Here is a 21,982-nt window from a genome sequence, read left to right as displayed (position 1 = left end):
GCAGTCCACAGTATACTGATGAACTATCAGTATGAGTGTGTTGTTGTCTGGTGCTAAGTGTTTACTTCCTCTTCCTGTTTCACTGTAACCACCCAGCTGGCTCTGCCTCTTCAGCCACGTCATTGGCTGAGAGCCCCCTCTCTCTGACTGTATCTCCAACCTTTATTGTACCTCTCTCACACACCCTCCCTCTCTCCCCACTCTCTCAATCCCATGCATTTCCCTCCAGCTGCTTCTCAATGCCAGCTGTCCTGAAGATCTCTCTCTCTGTCTGGATCCAATTGATTCACTGTAACAGTGATCCTGGGCTGTGATTCATGCCTGCTAGTAATAACTGTAATGTATGACAGCTCTATTGGATCCAGACCCTCATCACTGGGTGCCAGGGTGCCGGAGTAGGGCTGCGTCCCAAATGGCAAACCCTTTACCAGTATAGTGTACTACTTTGTCCAAGGCCCATAGGGTTGTGGTCAAAATTAATACACTATACAGAGAATATGGTGCCATTTGGGATGCAGGCTTGAGTTATGGCAGAGTGTGGTGGTGGATACATTCAGTCTCAGTGGTCATACTACCTTTGTTGATGGAAGTCTTTAGGACATTATTTATGAGTCTGTATATTGAATATAAAGACGCTGTGCAGCACAAAGTGTGAATGGAACTAATGGGGATGTGGAAACAGGAGAGAGGGTGACAGAGAGAGTTTGACAAAGAGATTGTTAGCAATAGAAAAACTGATAGAATCAGAGGGTGAGCAGTCAGTGAGTAGACAGTGAAAGAAAGACAGTAAAATAGAGACTGAGAAGGAGAAATAGACAAAAAATGAAAGGTCAAAAGAGAAAGAGCTCAATAACAGCAATGGAGAACTGACTTCTGAAAACAAGCACTGGTCTCATTCAGCACTTGTACTGACAGGAAGAGACAGACAGACAGACAGACGGACAGACGGATAAATGGATGGATGGGATAGATAGATACCCAGACTAACCCTACACAACACAACCACCAGTGGTGGAAAAAGTACCCAATTGTCATACTTGAGTAAAAGTGAAGATACCTTAAAAGAAAATGACTCAAATAAAAGTGAAAGTCACCCAGTAAAATCCTACTTGAGTAAAAGTCTAAAAGTATTTGGTTTTAAATATACTTAAGTATCAAAAGTAAATGTAATCGCTAAAATATACTGAAGTATCGAAAGTAAAAGTAAAAGTATAAATCATTTCAAATTCCTTATATTAAGCAAACCAGACGGCACAATTATTATTATTATTTTATTTACGGATAGTCAGGGGCACACTTTAACACTCAGACATAATTTACAAACAAAGCATTTGTGTTTAGTGAGTCAGCCAGATCAGAGGCAGTAGGGATAACCAGGTATGTTCTCTTGAAAAGTGTGTGAATTGGAAAAATGTTCTGTCCTGCTAAGCATTCAAAATGTAACGAGTAGTTTTGGGTGTCAGGGAAAATGTATGGAGTAAAAAGTACATCATTTTCTTTAGGAATGTAGTGGCGTAAAAGTAAAAGTTGTCAAAAATATAAATAGTAAAGTATAGTACAAATACCCAAAAAAAATACTTAAGTAGTACTTGAAAGTATTTTTACTTAAGTACTTTACACCACTGAAGATACCTTAATAGAAAATGACTCAAGTAAAAGAGAAAGTCACCCAGTAAAATCCTACTTGAGTAAAAGTCTAAAAGTATTTGGTTTTAAAGATAGTTAAGTATCAAAAGTAAACGTAATTGCTCAAATATACTTAAGTATCAAAAAGTAAAGGCATAAATCATTTAAAATTCCTTCTATTAAGAAAACCAGACAGCACCATTTTCTTGTTTTTTATATGTACGGATAGCTAGGGGGCACACTCCAACACTACAAATGAAGTATGTGTTTTGTGAGTCCACCAGATCAGAGGCAGTAGGGTTGACCAGGGATGTTCTCTTGATAAGTGTGTGAATTAGACCATTTTCGAGTACTTTTGGGTGTCAGGGAAAATGTATGGAGTAAAAGGTACATCATTTCCTTTAGGAATGTAGTGAAGTAAAAGTAAAAGTTGTCAAAAATATAAACAGTAAAGTACAGATACCCCAAAAAACGACTTAAGTAGTACTTTCAAGTATTTTTACTTAAGTACTTTACACCACTGACAACCACCCCCAGGTCTGACAGTGACACCCTCCACCTCATTCAGAATAATATATAGTATTACAGCCTGCCCTGGAGACTGGCCTGAAGGCTGGAAAGGGATGAAATAAGGAGTAAATGTGCACATGCACACACACAGACCCCACCCTCACCCCCACCTTCCTCTCTCCATTATGTGCAATGATGTTCAAAGGTTTACAGGCATATTATTGTGGCCTTCTTTTTCCAGCAGACGGCCCAGAGCAGTAGCCAGTAAAAACAGTTAGTGGACTGAGCAGCCAGTTGACCCCTGACCCTGGCTCAAAGGGAATATGGAACATCCAGAGCAGTGAGTCAGAGCGGGGCTTTGTCGTCTAAGAGAGACAGCTTTCCTTTCTCTCTCTCTCTCTCTCTCTCTCCCCCATCTCTCTCCTCTCCCTCACCCATCTTTCTCTCGCTCCCTTTCTCTCTCAGCATCTTTTTCCCAAGTGTCAGTCCAGTCCAACAGATACAGGCCAGTCTGACAGGGCTAGCTACTCTCCTGTTACTGACACAAACATATGCAAACAAGATTAGGACTGAGGCATTTAAATAGACAGAGGTCCTGCAAAACTAAAGTGTCACATTTCAACAGGCTAAACTGAACTAACATTCGGCTCATGTTTAGGAAAGTTGGTGATGTATCATGTTATTGAATGTGATCTGCACAATCACTTCAAGCCCAGCTAATATCTACCCCTTGGAGACAAGAAAAAAGTGGATTAAATTGAATTGAGCTCTGCCTTGTTAGACCATAATAGTACAAGGAAAATGTGACTTTATCTATAGAGTAAACCCTGTGGTGTAGGTAGGGCTATCCTTTTTGGAGTTGGGTAATAAAACCCATTGCAAGCAGGCACAACTGTAACTGGTTACCTGCCAGATGGATAAGGCTAACATTATCAATGAATCATCTGTAGTAAACTAGACGTTTACAAGATATGTCTGCATTCCATTTCATAGTAACTGGTCTCTCTTGACATATTGAGCTATCCACCCACAGACATTGCGCCTTGAAATGCAAACAGCAAACTGTGGGTTATATATGTTTATTATAATGTATCTGTTGAAATTAATTGAATGTGTTTGCCATCTGTCTCGGTTTGTCTGTTTGTTTATGGTATTCTTGTTTATGTGTATGCCTGTGTTTGTATTGCAGGCATGTGTGTATAGACATGCCTGTGTGCACTGAGTGTACAAAACAATATTAATACCTGCTCTTTCCATGACATACACTGACCAGGTGAAAGCTATGATCCCTTATTGATGTCACCTGTTAAGTCCACTTCAATCAGTGTAGATGAAGGGGAGGAGACAGGTTAAAGAAGGATTTTTATGCCTTGAGACAATTGAGACATGGATTGTGTATGTGTGCCATTCACAGGGTGAATGGGCAAGACAAGAGATTGAAGTGCATTTGAACGGGGTATGGTAGTAGGTGCCAGGCGCACTGGTTTGAGTGTCAACAGTTTCTTGTGTGTATCAAGAATGGTCCACCACCCAAAGGACAGCCAACTTGACAACTGTGGAAAGCATTGGAGTCAACATGGGCCAGCATCCCTGTGGAACACTTTCGACACCTTGTAGCGTCCATGCCTCAATGAATTGAGGCTGTTCTGAGGGCAAAAGTGGGGGGTGCAACTCAATATTAGGAAGGTGCTTGTGTGTGTGTGTGTGTGTGTCCATGAGGACAAAGGCTATTTTAGGTTTAGGGGTTAGGAGTTAGGTTTAGGGGTAGCGTTACGGGTTAGGGTTAAGGTTATGGTAAGGGTTAGGGAAAATAGGATTTTGAATGGAAATAAAATGTTACGTCCCCACGAGGATAGAAGAACATAACGTGTGTGTGTGTGTGTGTGTGTGTACATGTATGCATACCTGCGTGTGTATCTAAATGTGTATGTGTACGCTAATATGTTTGTATATGCAGGCAATACCCTTCAAGGGTGTAAAATGCCTGTATAAATCCCACCAGGCCCCAGAAAGGAACACTAAATGCTGGAACTAGACTGTGTCATCCATGTGATATGAACCATAGGCCTGACTTGGACTGCCCTCACACTCAGAGACATTAGCATTCAACTAGTGAAGCACACTCCAGTGGGGATAGATAGTAGGAATGTCTTGGGCAGCACAGTGCACTTCTGCAGGAGCAAAGTTTAGCTGAAAGACAACTTGTGGGGAAGGAATCCCTATCTCCTGAATTCTTTCCAGGGGAGAGTCTTGAGGCAGTTATTGGCTGTGTCTCAATACTTGTAAACAGCTTCTTACTGCATTCTCACCAAGGAAGAGTCAGTCAGCATAGCAGAGACGTGTTTCAATATTTGTAATCAGTTTACTCACCCTCAATTTACAGTATCTCCTTCAAGTCATTCATAAGTGAAATATTGGATTTCACTTTCCTTTCCATATCACTTTACCTGTTATGTTATTTCAGTTGGTGATTATGGGGAGAGGAGTGGAGGAAAGGAAGCCATTCCAGACTATTGACAGGCAGTCTCTTATTTAGAGTAAATGCCTTTCAACTCAGACTATGAAGTCAGTCTCAGATCCCATAGTGCATTGTGACAATATCCAGTAAGTACAGATTCTATACATTGTCCACTGCCTTGTAACTCTATGTAGTTTCAGCATCCCTATCCATTCCTGTTCTGTTTGTCTATTCAGCCCTATAAACTGTCACTTTGTTAACCAGGTGCTTAAACTGTGTGTATGTTAAGTCAAGCCTGGGTTCATAGTTCACTAAGGCAGTTCCTAAAAGTGTGACTCAGTTGTTTTTTATGAAGAGCTGAGAGAGAGGTGTGTAGAGTTGACTGGCACTCACACTCCCTCTTTCACTTCCTCTGTTCCACTTTTAACACACTCCTTCCCTCTCTTAAAGACCATATCTATTCAATAGAGCATGGAGACTGACTTTCTTTCACGCTCTCTCGCTCCCCTCCTCTCAGTTAACATACACTCTCTCTCCTTTCCTCCGAAGACCACTTCATCCATCAGTCACACTACAGAGTCCAGTCACTTCATTCAGCTGCCATGTTGTTCTCCCTGGCACAGCATGGACACAGTATGTGTTCCAGAGTAAAACAAGTTGCCAAGGTCTGTTCTGATTGGAAAAACATGGTAACCTGCTTTCCCACACATCGCACCTGGCATCACATCACTGAAACCAGACCCAACAACAAACCCTTGCCAACAGCCTTGCTTCAAGACCAGAGTCAAGATTTTGTGTGTGTACTTTGACAAAATCCCTCAACACTAAATGACTCGTGTTGCGTCTCACTCTTCTAGGAGGGGTTATGACGATGGAGGTAGACTGTGAATGTGATAACACGACTTGAAACAAACGGTTCTGCTTTAGCCAACTTGTCTTGCCAAGGCAATGTAGTATTGAATTAAGAAACAATCCCAGGTTCACTAAATGAAATTACTTCCAGGGTTTCAACACCATGGTCTTCTTTTGTGCAGCATCGGACCTTTTCCCCATGACATCACATGTTCCATCCAGTCAACACAAGTCATCACATGTTCCATCCAGTCAACACAAGTCATCACATGTTCCATCCAGTCAACACAAGTCATCACATGTTCCATCCAGTCAACACAAGTCATCACATGTTCCATCCAGTCAACACAAGTCATCACATGTTCCATCCAGTCAACACAAGTCATCACATGTTCCAACCAGTCAACACAAGTCATCACATGTTCCATCCAGTCAACACAAGTCATCACATGTTCCATCCAGTCAACACAAGTCATCACATGTTCCATCCAGCACCTTCATACTGTATGTTAATGGTTACATTTGACTTGACAGTGTCTATGGCTGCTGTGACTGAGTATAAAGTGGAAGCAGGAGACAGAATAATAATATTCACCTGTAGAAGGTCATCACTCAGTACCTCAGTCTTCTCAGCTCTGTGGAGGGAAACACATAAGAGGTCAAAGGTCAGATAGGCAGACAAAATAGGGCTTATTCATTACAGAGAGTTCCAATAGAAGTGTAGTGTGTAGAACAGAAACAATGGTAAGTGCAGCGTTCAGTCTGGTTCAACCAGGCTACAGAAACGCTTCTCTGTTGTATAGAATAGAGAATGGTGTCAGTTCTATACTTTGCATTTCTACCTGCAACATGGTGGTATTTAAGATATCATATCGTATGGAAAGCCCAACTGAGCCCAACTGTAGCGCAGGGCCTGTGTCAGAGTTGTGCCAGATCACACTCAATCATAGTTTATAAGACTTCTCTACTGATTTACACCAATGCAATTCCAGGACTGACTGAAAGAGTTAACGTGAGCTATTGTGGTACTATAGTGGTGCTGTAAGCCTGCAACTCCACTGCACTTCATTTCAACTTAGTAAGAGTAAAGTTGCAGTGAAAAGAGAACGAACTGAGAGATTGGCAGAGTAAAGAGTATCTCTCTACTTCTCCATCTCTGAGCAAATACTATGACAGGTAATGAAGACTAACCTATCTTACTGATTAGGGGCAAGTCATAGGTAACTTCATAGCTAAGGTTGCAATTTATTTCTCTCGACAACGCAGCCGGTAGCCCTATAGCAACAAAATAGATTCTGCTATACTATGAGTGGTCTGGGCCTGGGTCGACGAGAGAAATAAAGTGTTGAGGAAACTCACCCTAGACTACCCTGCACAACAAACATCACAAGCAGACCTAACTCACTCACACACACTGACACTCCACACCTCTGCCTGTGGCTGTTTCCAGAGAGAGGGCCTGTTAGATCCTCCCCCTGTTAGAACACACACTTCCTGTTCCCTGAATTCCAGCCTTTGTTATGGCAACAGCAGGAGGTGAGAGGTCTGTTGATGTCTCAAACATGTAATACCCACTAGTCAGCTTGTATGTTGGAGGAGAGTGAGGGGTAGAGTGGAGATAGTTTACTGACATCATCCCAAAACCAAAATGCACTATCCCATACACCTGTGGTTTCAAAGGTTTTCTTGGCACTGTGACAGACTTAAAGCCATTCAAATGTTCTTGAGACCCACTCAATAAGCAAAAACTGTTGACATTTTAGTCATTTTAGCAGACACTCTTATCCAGAGCGACTTAAAGTTAGTGAGTGCATACATTTTTCATACTGGCCCCCCGTGGGAATCGAACCCACAACCCTGGCGTTGCAAACGCCATGCTCTACCAACTGAGCTACACAGGGCCTGTTTCTCGACGCAATCTAACACTCAGCCACAACGAATCAGGTACAAGTGAAACCCATATTGATCTTCCTGATCCACCTTTTGGGAAACACAGCCTACCAATCTTAACACCATCATTCACTGTGGAAAAGAAGAACAGCCAATATTCTCCATAGACCTACCCCTACATCTGTAATAACACAACTCTCTCTCCCCTTTAATCCAGTGGAGTGGTGGTCCTAGCAGTATATTTTCCCAGCACTTAACAAAAGCCAGACTTAAAGTGTGCTGGGAAGTGAAATGATCATTAGCTCACCATTTAGAGGGTTCTGATAGCTAAGTGATAATTAGCTCACCATTTACAGGGTTCTGATTGTGAAGTGATCATTAGCTCACCATTTAGAGGGTTCTGATAGTGAAGTGATCATTAGCTCACCATTTAGAGGGTTCTGATAGTGAAGTGATCATTAGCTCACCATTTAGAGGGTTCTGATAGTGAAGTGATCATTAGCTCACCATTTAGAGGGTTCTGATAGTGAAGTGATCATTAGCTCACCATTTAGAGGGTTCTGATAGTGAAGTGATCATTAGCTCACCATTTAGAGGGTTCTGATAGTGAAGTGATCATTAGCTCACCATTTAGAGGGTTCTGATAGTGAAGTGATCATTAGCTCACCATTTAGAGGTTTCTGATAGTGAAGTGATCATTAGCTCACCATTTAGAGGTTTCTGATAGTGAAGTGATCATTAGCTCACCATTTAGAGGGTTCTGATACTGCTGAGCCAGCAGGATTGCTATAGAGACTTAGGTCATCCCCACTCACACGTGTGCACGTACAGGCACAAACACACCATCTTTCCCAGAGGGTGCTCTCCTCTTACTGGAGTCTGGGCCAACAACATACAGTAATGCTCATTGGGATCAATTAACCCCCTCACACACACAAGAGCTGTTACCTAATACTGCTATAACCCACTGAAATAATACCTTACTAAACCCTATACTGCACATTGCTGTACCTAGACCCTGCTTTACTGTAAATGGTCCCACTGGTATACAGTACACCATATAGAAACTGTGTCTATGATCTATCCCATTGAAAGTAGCAGAATTGTATAAAAGGGATAGTTCAGCGATTCTACGTATTTACATATTTGCTCCCTTACCTTGAAAGCAGTCTATGGACAAGGAGGGACTAAAATCCACACTTTGGTTTTGTTAAATCGCTGCTGTCCCTTTAATTGGTGAAGTACATTTATAATCTACCAGAGAGACTTGGGATGGATATATTTTAATCCGTATAGGCCACATAAATCAAGCCCTGATATAATCTAGGCCAGACCAATGGCAGCCCAAACCAGAATATCCACACAGACCATGCAGTAAAGTATCTCGTTACAGAGAAGAGATGGTTGTTGGTTGGCCTGGGGAGGTAGGAGACTAAGAGCTGAGCAAAAATATATAATGAATTAGCATTGATTTGAGCTGGAATAGCTGCATTAGGCTAGCAGGCATTATTCTAAGAATAGGCATCTTGACTCCAATGCTACAGTCAGGACCCTGGGAGAAGAGAGAGTATAACACAGAATAAGAAATGAAACATATGTAATAATAATAAGCCATTTAGCAGACGCTTTTATCCAAAGCGACTTACAGTCATGCGTGCATACATTTTTTTTTTTTTTTGTGTATGGGTGGTCCCGGGGATCGAACCCACTACCTTGGCGTTACAAGCGCCGTGCTCTACCAGCTGAGCTACAGAGGACCACATGTAGGAAGATGATCAGACCAATCTACTCATCAGAGTCACAACACAACCCCATACATCCACTTCTCAGGTTATTCATGTCATCTTACCATCTTAATATGTGCAGTAATGGTTACATATAGACTAAGGTTAGATAGACATCTCTATCTCTTTATATATCTCATCCACTTATTGAGCCCCACGGCTTTGTTACAGAGACTCTCTGTCAAGCTTCTTAACAGGAAACACCTGCTCTCTGTCTATCAGGTTGGTTAACTATCCACCCAGCCGCTGGAACATGTTAGCCAGTGTCTGCTGAAGACTGTTCTGGGGGTAAGTTTCAATGCCTCAGGGCTACATTGTTATGGATAAACTGAAGGGCTGTGGGTTTGGTGGTACAGCATTCATGCACCAAATCAAGCCTATTCATCTCATAGAGATACATAGCGTCCTATTTATCTTTTGTAGTTCAACAACTCTTTACACTGTGGTCTACATACAGTGGGGAAAAAAAGTATTTAGTCAGCCACCAATTGTGCAAGTTCTCCCACTTAAAAAGATGAGAGAGGCCTGTAATTTTCATCATAGGTACACGTCAACTATGACAGACAAAATGAGGAAAAAAATTCCAGAAAATCACATTGTAGGATTTTTAATGAATTTATTTGCAAATTATGGTGGAAAATAAGTATTTGGTCAATAACAAAAGTTTCTCAATACTTTGTTATATACCCTTTGTTGGCAATGACACAGGTCAAACGTTTTCTGTAAGTCTTCACAAGGTTTTCACACACTGTTGCTGGTATTTTGGCCCATTCCTCCATGCAGATCTCCTCTAGAGCAGTGATGTTTTGGGGCTGTCGCTGGGCAACACAGACTTTCAACTCCCTCCAAAGATTTTCTACGGGGTTGAGATGAGGAGACTGGCTAGGCCACTCCAGGACCTTGAAATGCTTCTTACGAAGCCACTCCTTCATTGCCCGGGCGGTGTGTTTGGGATCATTGTCATGCTGAAAGACCCAGCCATGTTTCATCTTCAATGCCCTTGCTGATGGAAGGAGGTTTTCACTCAAAATCTCACGATACATGGCCCCATTCATTCGTTCCTTTACACGGATCAGTCGTCCTGGTCCCTTTGCAGAAAAACAGCCCCAAAGCATGTAACGATCCCGGCAGTCTGAGTCGGGTCCTGTCTGTGGACTAGTCTTTCTGCTCGGGATCTCCAGTTTCCCGAGGGTTCTGGAACGCTCCGGGGAGCTCTCTTGATTTCCGCACCTGCATCCCATCAGCAATCTGCACACCTGGTCCTGATCATCACCCTTCTTAGGCTCTGGCCTAACATCCATTCCCTGCCGGATCGTTAGCCATGAACAGTAGGTTTACCAGAGTATCAGTCTTAGAGCCTCTAGCGTTAGTTTTGTTGTTTTTGCACCTTGTTGGTTTGTTGTTTACTTACCTCCGTTTTGTTCCATCTGCAGTCACTCGTCCGGAACCTTCATCCAACCTCTGCCTGGTGGTCGGCGGCTGCCGAGCCATGATGGGATCAACCACTGCACCCCCAACAACTAATCAACGCCGCCCGCTCTGTTCCCTGGATTATTCAGCATCACTCTTGAATTTGTAAATAAACACTCACCTTCGTTTCAACTTACCTTGTCCTGGTCTGCTTCTGGGTTCTGGCTTTGTAACTCGTGACAGAACGATCCGGCCTGGATCTAAGAACGGCAAGGCGGACGCCTTGTCTCGGATGTTCTCCAAGACGGAGGAGAGTGGGTCCAAGACCGAGACAATTCTCCCCCGGAACTGCGTCGTGGGAGCTGTTAGGTGGAAGATTGAGGAGGAGGTGATGGCGGCTCTTCGGACGCAGCCCGGTCCCGGTAACGGTCCACCCGGTCGGTTGTTTGTGCCTGAGTCGGTTCGTCCTGCGGTCCTCAAATGGTCCCACGCCAGCAAGATGGCTTGTCACCCTGGCGTGGCTCGGACGATGGCGTTTCTTCGCAGACGTTTTTGGTGGCCTGCCATGGCCGAGGATACTCGGGGTTATGTTGCTGCCTGTCCAGTGTGTGCGCAGAATAAGGGTACCAATCGGCCCAGCTCTGGACTACTTCACCCCCTTCCTATTCCCCGCGACCATGGTCGCATCTGGCCCTGGACTTTGTCACTGGGTTGCCCGCTTCTGAGGGGAACACGGTCGTTCTGACTATCGTGGACAGATTCAGCAAGTTCGCCCACTTTGTGCCAATTGCCAAGCTTCCCTCTGCCTCGGAGACGTCCGAGATCCTGGTTAGGGAGGTTTTCAGGGTCCACGGGTTGCCCAGTGATATCGTTTCCGACCGTGGTCCTCAGTTTACCTCTGCTGTCTGGAAGTCCTTCTGTTTGGCCATTGGAGCTACAGTCAGTCTCACATCTGGTTTTCACCCCCAGTCTAATGGTCAGGCGGAGAGAGCCAACCAGAAGATGGAATCCACGCTACGCTGCCTGGCCTCTTCCAACCCCACCTCCTGGGTCTCTCAGTTGCCTTGGGTTGAGTATGCCCACAATACTCTCCCTACATCTGCCACTGGGATGTCTCCCTTCCAGTGCCTGTATGGCTACCAACCTCCCCTTGTTCCCTTCTCAGGAGAAGGAGCTCTCAGTGCCTTCTGTTCAGGCCCATATTCGTCGTTGCCACCGGACCCGGCATCGGGCCAGAAAGGCACTCCTTAGAGTTTCGGACCGGTATCAGCTCCAGGCGAATCGTCGCCGGATCCCCGCTCCCACCTACACCATCGGAGATAGGGTCTGGTTGGCCACACGGGATCTTCCTTTACGGACTGAGTCTAGGGAAGTTGTTACCGAAGTTCATTGGTCCGTTTGTGGTGGAGAAGGTGATCAATCCGGTGGCAGTTCGACTCAAACTCCCGAGGACGCTCAGAGTCCATCCCACCTTTCATGTCTCCTGCCTCAAGCCTGTTTTCCTCAGTCCTCTGTTGCCTCCTCCGCCTCCTCCTCCTCCTCCTCGGATGATCGGAGGTGGTCCTGCCTACACGGTGCGACGCATCATGGATTCCAGACGGCGGGGCCGGGGTTTCCAGTATCTCGTGGACTGGGAGGGGTATGGTCCTGAAGAGAGGAGTTGGATTCCGCGCGACAGATCCTAGATGCTGACCTCATCCGTGACTTCTACCGCCTCCATCCTGGCGCTCCGGGAGTCCGCCCGGTGGCGTTTAGTCGGAGGGGGGTACTGTAACGATCCCGGCAGTCTGAGTCGGGTCCTGTCTGTGGACTAGTCTTTCTGCTCGGGATCTCCAGTTTCCCGAGGGTTCTGGAACGCTCCGGGGAGCTCTCTTGATTTCCGCACCTGCATCCCATCAGCAATCTGCACACCTGGTCCTGATCATCACCCTTCTTAGGCTCTGGCCTAACATCCATTCCCTGCCGGATCGTTAGCCATGAACAGTAGGTTTACCAGAGTATCAGTCTTAGAGCCTCTAGCGTTAGTTTTGTTGTTTTTGCACCTTGTTGGTTTGTTGTTTACTTACCTCCGTTTTGTTCCATCTGCAGTCACTCGTCCGGAACCTTCATCCAACCTCTGCCTGGTGGTCGGCGGCTGCCGAGCCATGATGGGATCAACCACTGCACCCCCAACAACTAATCAACGCCGCCCGCTCTGTTCCCTGGATTATTCAGCATCACTCTTGAATTTGTAAATAAACACTCACCTTCGTTTCAACTTACCTTGTCCTGGTCTGCTTCTGGGTTCTGGCTTTGTAACTCGTGACAAAGCATGATGTTTCCACCCCCATACTTCACAGTAGGTATGGTGTTCTTTGGATGCAACTCAGCATTCTTTGTCCTCCAAACACGACGAGTTGAGTTTTTACCAAAAAGGTCTATTTTGGTTTCATCTGACCATTTGACATTCTCCCAATCCTCTTCTGGATCATCCAAATGCACTCTAGCAAACTTCAGACAGGCCTGGACATGTACTGGCTTAAGCAGGCGGACACGTCTTGCACTGCAGGAAATGAGTCCCTGGCGGCGTAGTGTGTTACTGATGGTAGGCTTTGTTACTTTGGTCCCAGCTCTCTGCAGGTCATTCACTAGGTCCCCCCGTGTGGTTCTGGGATTTTTGCTCACCGTTCTTGTGATCATTTTGACCCTACAGGGTGAGATCTTGCGTGGAGCCCCAGATCGAGGGAGATTATCAGTGGTCTTGTATGTCTTCCATTTCCTAATAATTGCTCCCACAGTTGATTTCTTCAAACCAAGCTGCTTACCTATTGCAGATTCAGTCTTCCCAGCCTGGTGCAGGTCTACAATTTTGTTTCTGGTGTCCTTTGTCAGCTCTTTGGTCTTGGCCATAGTGGAGTTTGGAGTGTGACTCTTTGAGGTTGTGGACAGGTGTCTTTTATACTGATAACAAGTTCAAACAGATGCCATTAATACAGGTAACGAGTGGAGGACAGAGGAGCCTCTTAAAGAAGAAGTTACAGGTCTGTGAGAGCCAGAAATCTTGCTTGTTTGTAGGTGACCAAATACTTATTTTCCACCATAATTTGCAAATAAATTCATTAAAAATCCTACAATGTGATTTTCTGGAATTTTTTTTCTCAATTTGTCTTTCATAGTTGACGTGTACCTATGATGAAAATTACAGGCCTCTCTCATCTTTTTAAGTGGGAGAACTTGCACAAATAGTGGCTGACTAAATACTTTTTTTCCCCACTGTATTTGGTGATGCAGTACTGTCTCTCAAAGCTGCTATGTCCTCAGAGCTAATACAAAGCAACAGTGTTATTATTGCAGTGTACTACACATACTTTAAGCATGGTAACAGAAATTAAGATATGGGGGAAAGGAATTCAAAACAGACTGACCACATGTCTTATCCAGTGTCCTGTGTGAATTTAAGTATGCTCTCTCTAATTCTCTCGTTCTCTCTTTCTCTCTGAGAACCTGAGCCCTAGGACCATACGTCAGGACTACCGGGCATGATGACACCTTGCTGTCCCCAGTCCGCCTGGCCTTGCTGCTATTCCAGTTTCAACTGTTCTGCCTGCGGCTACGAAACCCCTACCTGTCCCAGACCTGCTGTTTTCAACTCTTTAATGATCGGCTATGAAAAGCCAACTGAGAGACCTGAGCCCTAGGACCATACGTCGGGACTACCGGCCGTGGTGACTCCTTGCTGTCCCCAGTCCGCCTGGCCTTGCTGCTATTCCAGTTTCAACTGTTCTGCCTGCGGTTATGGAACCCCTACCTGTCCCAGACCTGCTGTTTTCAACTCTTAATGATCGGCTATGAAAAGCCAACTGAGATTTATTCCTGATTATTATTTGACCATGCTTGTCACTTATGAACATTTTTGAACATCTTGGCATGGTTCTGTTATAATCTCCACCCGGCACAGCCAGAAGAGGACTGGCCACCCCTCATAGCCTGGTTCCTCTCTAGGTTTCTTCCTAGGCTTTCGCCTTTCTAGGGAGTTTTTCCTAGCCACCGTGCTTCTACACCTGCATTACTAGCTGTTTGGGGTTTTAGGCTGGGTTTCTGTACAGCACTTCGAGATATTAGCTGATGTAAGAAGGGCTATATAAAATAAAATTGATTGATTGATTGACCACATTAGCCAGCAACATACTGCTGCAGGAAATAACCACTATGCTAATCTGTAACCCAAATAGCTCAAGACATACACATATACAGTGGGGAAAAAAAGTATTTAGTCAGCCACTATTTGTGCAAGTTCTCCCACTTAAAAAGATGAGAGAGGCCTGTAATTTTCATCATAGGTACACGTCAACTATGAAAGACAAATTGAGAAAAAAAATTCCAGAAAATCACATTGTAGGATTTTTAATGAATTTATTTGCAAATTATGGTGGAAAATAAGTATTTGGTCACCTACAAACAAGCAAGATTTCTGGCTCTCACAGACCTGTAACTTCTTCTCTTTAAGAGGCTCCTCTGTCCTCCACTCGTTACCTGTATTAATGGCATCTGTTTGAACTTGTTATCAGTATAAAAGACACCTGTCCACAACCTCAAAGAGTCACACTCCAAACTCCACTATGGCCAAGACCAAAGAGCTGACAAAGGACACCAGAAACAAAATTGTAGACCTGCACCAGGCTGGGAAGACTGAATCTGCAATAGGTAAGCAGCTTGGTTTGAAGAAATCAACTGTGGGAGCAATTATTAGGAAATGGAAGACATACAAGACCACTGATAATCTCCCTCGATCTGGGGCTCCACGCAAGATCTCACCCTGTAGGGTCAAAATGATCACAAGAACGGTGAGCAAAAATCCCAGAACCACACGGGGGGACCTAGTGAATGACCTGCAGAGAGCTGGGACCAAAGTAACAAAGCCTACCATCAGTAACACACTACGCCGCCAGGGACTCATTTCCTGCAGTGCAAGACGTGTCCGCCTGCTTAAGCCAGTACATGTCCAGGCCTGTCTGAAGTTTGCTAGAGTGCATTTGGATGATCCAGAAGAGGATTGGGAGAATGTCAAATGGTCAGATGAAACCAAAATAGACCTTTTTGGTAAAAACTCAACTCGTCGTGTTTGGAGGACAAAGAATGCTGAGTTGCATCCAAAGAACACCATACCTACTGTGAAGTATGGGGGTGGAAACATCATGCTTTGGGGCTGTTTTTCTGCAAAGGGACCAGGACGACTGATCCGTGTAAAGGAACGAATGAATGGGGCCATGTATCGTGAGATTTTGAGTGAAAACCTCCTTCCATCAGCAAGGGCATTGAAGATGAAACATGGCTGGGTCTTTCAGCATGACAATGATCCCAAACACACCGCCCGGGCAATGAAGGAGTGGCTTCGTAAGAAGCATTTCAAGGTCCTGGAGTGGCCTAGCCAGTCTCCTCATCTCAACCCCGTAGAAAATCTTTGGAGGGAGTTGAAAGTCTGTGTTGCCCAGCGACAGCCCCAAAACATCACTGCTCTAGAGGAGATCTGCATGGAGGAATGGGCCAAAATACCAGCAACAGTGTGTGAAAACCTTGTGAAGACTTACAGAAAACGTTTGACCTGTGTCATTGCCAACAAAGGGTATATAACAAAGTATTGAGAAACTTTTGTTATTGACCAAATACTTATTTTCCACCATAATTTGCAAATAAATTCATTAAAAATCCTACAATGTGATTTTCTGGAATTTTTTTCCTCATTTTGTCTGTCATAGTTGACGTGTACCTATGATGAAAATTACAGGCCTCTCTCATCTTTTTAAGTGGGAGAACTTGCACAATTGGTGGCTGACTAAATACTTTTTTTCCCCACTGTACATATAAACAGACGTGTACTCAAATATACACACACACAACACACACACAACACACACACACGAGTACACACGCCCCCCTTCCACACACACACAAATATATATTAAATATAAACACATACCAAAGTGTACTCAAATACACACACAAAACCACACACGTAGGCTACTCACAAGCATACACAACACCCCCTCCACACACACACACACACACACACACACACACACACACACACACACACACACAGTGATCTCTCATTGACTCAGGTCTGCAGATTACATTACAGTCTTTGATTTACTGTATCACAGACATGATGAGTATTCCAGCAGTCTTTCACCAGACCACAGGTACACTTAGGAAGGCATTCTACAGCTTTACCACACAAAAGTCTTTGTTGAGTGTTATGTGAACATATCTATAGTAAAACTAATTAAGCCTAAATGAATACTGGTATACTGGTACATAAAGGTGAGGGAAACACCTTTTAGAGATAATGTATTTTTCTGCTACAGCATGGGTAGGCAACTAGTGTCAGGGCGTGCTGTAGGTGTAATGGTGGAATCAAACGCAGGACTCAGAACGATATTCCAATCTCTTGTATTACTGCCCATACATAGGCAAAAAGGACAACTTGGCCCGAAGGCGAAAATTACGCACAACGGCGAAAAGAAACAGCGCACAAACAGGTGCGACAAAATGTAACCGCGCACAAACAGGTGCGACAAAATGTAACCGCGCACAAACAGGTGCGATAATACTCCAGCGTAGTGGAGAGAAGCTCAACCGAGCAATACACACAACTGACGGAAAATAATTACACACAACACTAGACAAACACAACGAGAAACTTATAGGACACTAATTACGCCAAAACAGAAACAGGTGTGGAAACAAACAGACAAAAGCAAACGAACATGAAACATACAGCGGTGGCAGCTAGAATTCGAGACAACGAACGCCCGAAACCTGCCCGAACAAGGGAGAGAGGCAGCCTCGGCCGAAACCGTGACAGTACCCCCCCCTTGACGCGCGGCTCCAGACGTGCGCCGACTCCGGCCTCGGGGACGACCAGGAGGACGCGGAGCAGGGCGCGTCGGATGCCCCCGATGGAATTCCGTCAGGAGCGACGGGTCCAAAACGTCTCTCCTCGGCACCCAGCACCGCTCCTCCGGACCGTACCCCTCCCACTCCACTAGATACTGGAGACCCCCCATCCGACGTCTCGAATCCAAGATGGATCTCACGGAGTACGCCGGTGCCCCCTCGATGTCCAACGGGGGCGGAGGAGTCTCCAAGATCTCATTTTCTTGGAGTGGGCCCGCTACCACCGGCCTGAGAAGGGACACATGGAACGAGGGGTTAATACACTTATACTCCACAGGTAGCTGTAATCTATAACATACCTCGTTCAACCTTCTCAGGACTTTAAATGGCCCTACAAACCGCCGACCCAGTTTCCGACAGGGCAGGCGGAGGGGCAGGTTTCTGGTAGAGAGCCAGACTCGATCACCAGGTGCGTACACCGGTGCCTCACTGCGGTGGAGATCAGCGCCGCCTTCTGACGTCGGAGGGCCCGCTGCAGGTGGACGTGTGCAGCGTTCCAAGTCTCCTCCGAGCGCCCGCGCCCACTCATCCACCGCAGGAGCCTCGATCTGGCTCTGCTGCCAGGGTGCCAGAACCGGCTGGTAACCTAACACACATTGAAATGGAGTTAGGTTAGTGGAGGAATGGCGTAGGGAATTCTGGGCCATCTCGGCCCAGGGAACGTACCTTGACCACTCCTCCGGCCGGTCCTGGCAGTATGTTCTGAGAAACCTACCCACATCCTGGTTTACGCGTTCCACCTGCCCATTACTCTCCGGGTGGTAACCCGAGGTGAGGCTCACCGAGACCCCCAACCGCTCCATAAACGCTCTCCAGACTCTGGAGGTGAATTGGGGACCCCGATCAGCCACAATGTCCTCGGGTACCCCGTAGTGCCGGAACACATGGGTAAACAGTGCCTCGGCAGTTTGTAGGGCAGTAGGAAGACCCGGCATGGGGAGCAAACGACAGGCCTTAGAGAACCGGTCCACAACGACCAGGATGGTAGTATTCCCTTGGGAGAGGGGAAGGTCTGTTATAAAGTCCACGGAGAGGTGGGACCATGGTCGTTGTGGAACGGGCAGGGGTAGCAACTTACCCCTAGGTAGATGTCTAGGCGCCTTACACTGGGCGCACACCGAGCAGGAGGAAACATAAACCCTCACATCCCTTGCCAACGTGGGCCACCAGTACTTGGCACTAAGACAGTGCACTGTCCGGCCGATACCCGGATGTCCAGAGGAGGGTGACGTGTGAGCCCAATAGATCAATCGATCCCGAACCTCGAGCGGAACGTACCTCCGACCCTCCGGGCACTGTGGTGGACTAGGGTCGGTGCGTAACGCCCGCTCGAGTTCAGCATCGACCTCCCACACTACCGGTGCCACCAGACACGACTCAGGCAGTATGGGAGTGGGCTCCACGGACCTCTCCTCCGTGTCATACCGCCGAGACAGCGCATCTGCCTTGCCATTCTGTGACCCAGGGATGTACGTGATCTTAAAAGTAAACCTGGTCAAGAACATACTCCATCTTGCCTGGCGAGGGTTCAGCCTCCCGCCGCCCGGATGTACTCCAGGTTACGGTGGTCCGTCAAAATGAGGAAAGGGTGTTGAGCCCCCTCAAGCCAGTGCCTCCACACCTTTAGAGCCTGTACCACGGCTAACAGCTCCCTGTCCCCTACGTCATAGTTCCGCTCCGCCGGACTGAGCTTCTTAGAATAAAAAGCACAGGGGCGGAGTTTAGGTGGCGCGCCAGACCGTTGTGAAAGCACGGCTCCTAAACCGGCCTCCGACGCGTCCACCTCTACCTGGAACGGCAAAGAGGGATCCAGATGCGCCAGCACCGGGGCCGAGGTAAACAGGTCCTTCAGCCTCCCAAACGCCCTGTCCGCCTCGGCCGACCACTGCAGACGCACCGGACCCCCCATCAACAGAGACGTGATGGGAGCTGCCACCTGTCCAAAACCCCGGATAAACCTCCTGTAGTAATTTGCAAACCCCAAAAACTGCTGCACCTCCTTCACAGTGGTTGGTGTTTGCCAATTACGCACGGCCGACACCCGGTCTACCTCCATCTTCACCCCTGACGCAGACAACTGATAACCCAAAAAGGAGACCGACTCCTGGAAAAACAGACACTTCTCTGCCTTCACATACAGGTCGTGCTCCACCAGCCTCCGCAACACTCTACGCACCAGGGCCACATGCTCGACACGGGTAGGTGAGTACACGAGAATGTCATCAATGTACACCACCACCCCCTGCCCCTGCATGTCCCTGAAGATCTCATCCACAAATGATTGGAAAACTGACGGAGCGTTCATCAACCCGTATGGCATGACCAGATACTCGTAATGGCCCGAGGTGGTACTAAAGGCTGTTTTCCATTCATCACCCTCCCTGATGCGCACCAAGTTGTACGCGCTCCTGAGATCTAATTTCGTGAAGAAACGCGCCCCATGCAACGACTCAGTCATGGTCGCAATCAGCGGGAGTGGATAACTATACTTCACCGTAATCTGATTGAGACCACGGTAATCGATGCACGGGCGCAAACCACCATCCTTTTTCTTCACGAAAAATAAACTCGAGGACGCAGGGGAAGTGGAAGGCCGTATGTATCCTTGTCTCAGCGATTCGTCTATGTAAATCTCCATAGCTTTCTTCTCCTCCTGAGACAGAGGATACACATGGCTCCGTGGGAGCGCAGCTCCTGCCTGGAGGTCTATCGCACAATCTCCCTGCCTATGGGGTGGCAACCGCGTCGCCTCGCCTTACTAAACGCAATAGCCAAATCCCCATACTCAGGTGGAACGTGCAATGCGGGCACCTGGTTTGGACTCTCCACCGAGGTAGCCCCTACGGAAACGCCCAAACATCTACCCACACACTGAGCAGACCACTCCATCAGAGCCCTCTCCCGCCACGAAATAGCTGGGTTATGGGTACTCAACCAGGGCATGCCCAGCACCACCGGATACGCAGGAGAGTCAATCAGGAACAGCTGAATCATCTCCTGATGATCCCCCTGCGCACACATCCTAAGTGGCGCCGTGACCTCCCTGATTAAGCCCGTACCCAACGGACGACTATCTAGGGCGTGAACGGGAAAAGGAACATCAACAGGAATGAGGGGAATCCCTAACGCTAAACAAAACTTTTTATCAATAAAATTCCCAGCCGCGCCTGAATCTACCAGCGCCTTATGCTGGGAATGAGGTGCTACCTGTGGAAAACGTACAGGCATACAAAAATGGGCAACAGTGAGCTCTGGGTGAGTGGGGCGCCTACTCACCTGGAGGGAATCCCCAGTGCGGGACCTGTCGTCATCTCCCCTAGGAGGCCATCCCCAGCACCTAGCCGCGGTGTGTCCTCCCCGACCACAGTTGGTGCAGTGGATGGACCCCCTAGCCTGCCGACTCCTCCTCTCTCTAGCGCCAGCGCCCCTTGAGCTCCATAGGACACGGCTCGGAGGCGCTGGAGGGTGAAATGGACGGACCCTCCGCAGGACGTCCGCGGGTAGCCAGTAGGTTATCCAGCCTGATGGACATGTCAACCAGCTGGTCGAAAGAGAGGCTGGTGTCCCTACAAGCCAGCTCCCGACGGACGTCCTCTCGTAGGCTACATCTGTATAGATCGATGAGGGCCCGATCATTCCACCCTGCATCTGCCGCTAGAGTACGGAATTCGAGCGCGAATTCCTGGGCACTTCTCCTCCCCTGCCGGAGGAAGACCAGACGCTCCCCGCCGCTTTCCCCTCCGGGGGATGGTCAAACACCGCCCTGAAGCGGCGGGAGAACTCGTTGTAAGTAATCGTCGTGGCGTCGATCTTCCTCCACTCCGCGTTGGCCCACTCCAACGCTTTCCGGCCAGGCAGGAGATCAGGGCGGACACGCTCTCATGCCCTGAAGGTGCCGGGTGCACTGTGGCCAGGTATAGCTCCACCTGGAGTAGGAATCCCTGACACCCAGCCGCGGTTCCGTCGTAGGCCCTCGGGAGAGATAGTCGGACTCCTCGAGGTTCCGGCGCTGGAATGGGCGGGCTGGCCGATGGTGCTGGCAGGGCGGGAGGCGGTGGAGGCGTACCCCAGCCTCGGAGGGTGGAAATCACCTCCTGCAGGGCGGTCCCCATCTGCAGGAGCTGATCTTGTTGGTCCCGAACCTGGGCCTCCAGTCTCGTCTGGGCTGCTTCGGCTCCTGCTGATTCCATAGATGGTGTGTAATTCTGTCAGGGCGTGCTGTAGGTGTAATGGTGGAATCAAACGCAGGACTCAGAACGATATTCCAATCTCTTGTATTACTGCCCATACATAGGCAAAAAGGACAACTTGGCCCGAAGGCGAAAATTACGCACAACGGCGAAAAGAAACAGCGCACAAACAGGTGCGACAAAATGTAACCGCGCACAAACAGGTGCGACAAAATGTAACCGCGCACAAACAGGTGCGATAATACTCCAGCGTAGTGGAGAGAAGCTCAACCGAGCAATACACACAACTGACGGAAAATAATTACACACAACACTAGACAAACACA

At 47.2% G+C, this 21,982-nt stretch overlaps 1 protein-coding gene across 1 annotated transcript in view; it reads right to left on the bottom strand.

Moving 5' to 3' along the window:
* The window catches only part of LOC121568790 (rho GTPase-activating protein 17), an 82,968-nt gene that overhangs the window by 52,960 nt on the left and 8,026 nt on the right, over positions 1 to 21,982 (bottom strand). Inside the window, 1 exon segment of the mRNA XM_041879216.2 lies at positions 6,042 to 6,081. Within this exon segment, the coding sequence (XP_041735150.2) occupies positions 6,042 to 6,081 (40 nt within the window).

This window comes from Coregonus clupeaformis, chromosome 7 (genome assembly GCF_020615455.1).
Source record: "Coregonus clupeaformis isolate EN_2021a chromosome 7, ASM2061545v1, whole genome shotgun sequence".
Lineage (NCBI taxonomy): Eukaryota > Metazoa > Chordata > Actinopteri > Salmoniformes > Salmonidae > Coregonus > Coregonus clupeaformis.
Note: the sequence above shows the minus strand (reverse complement) of the source record. Positions and strands in the feature narration are given on the sequence as shown.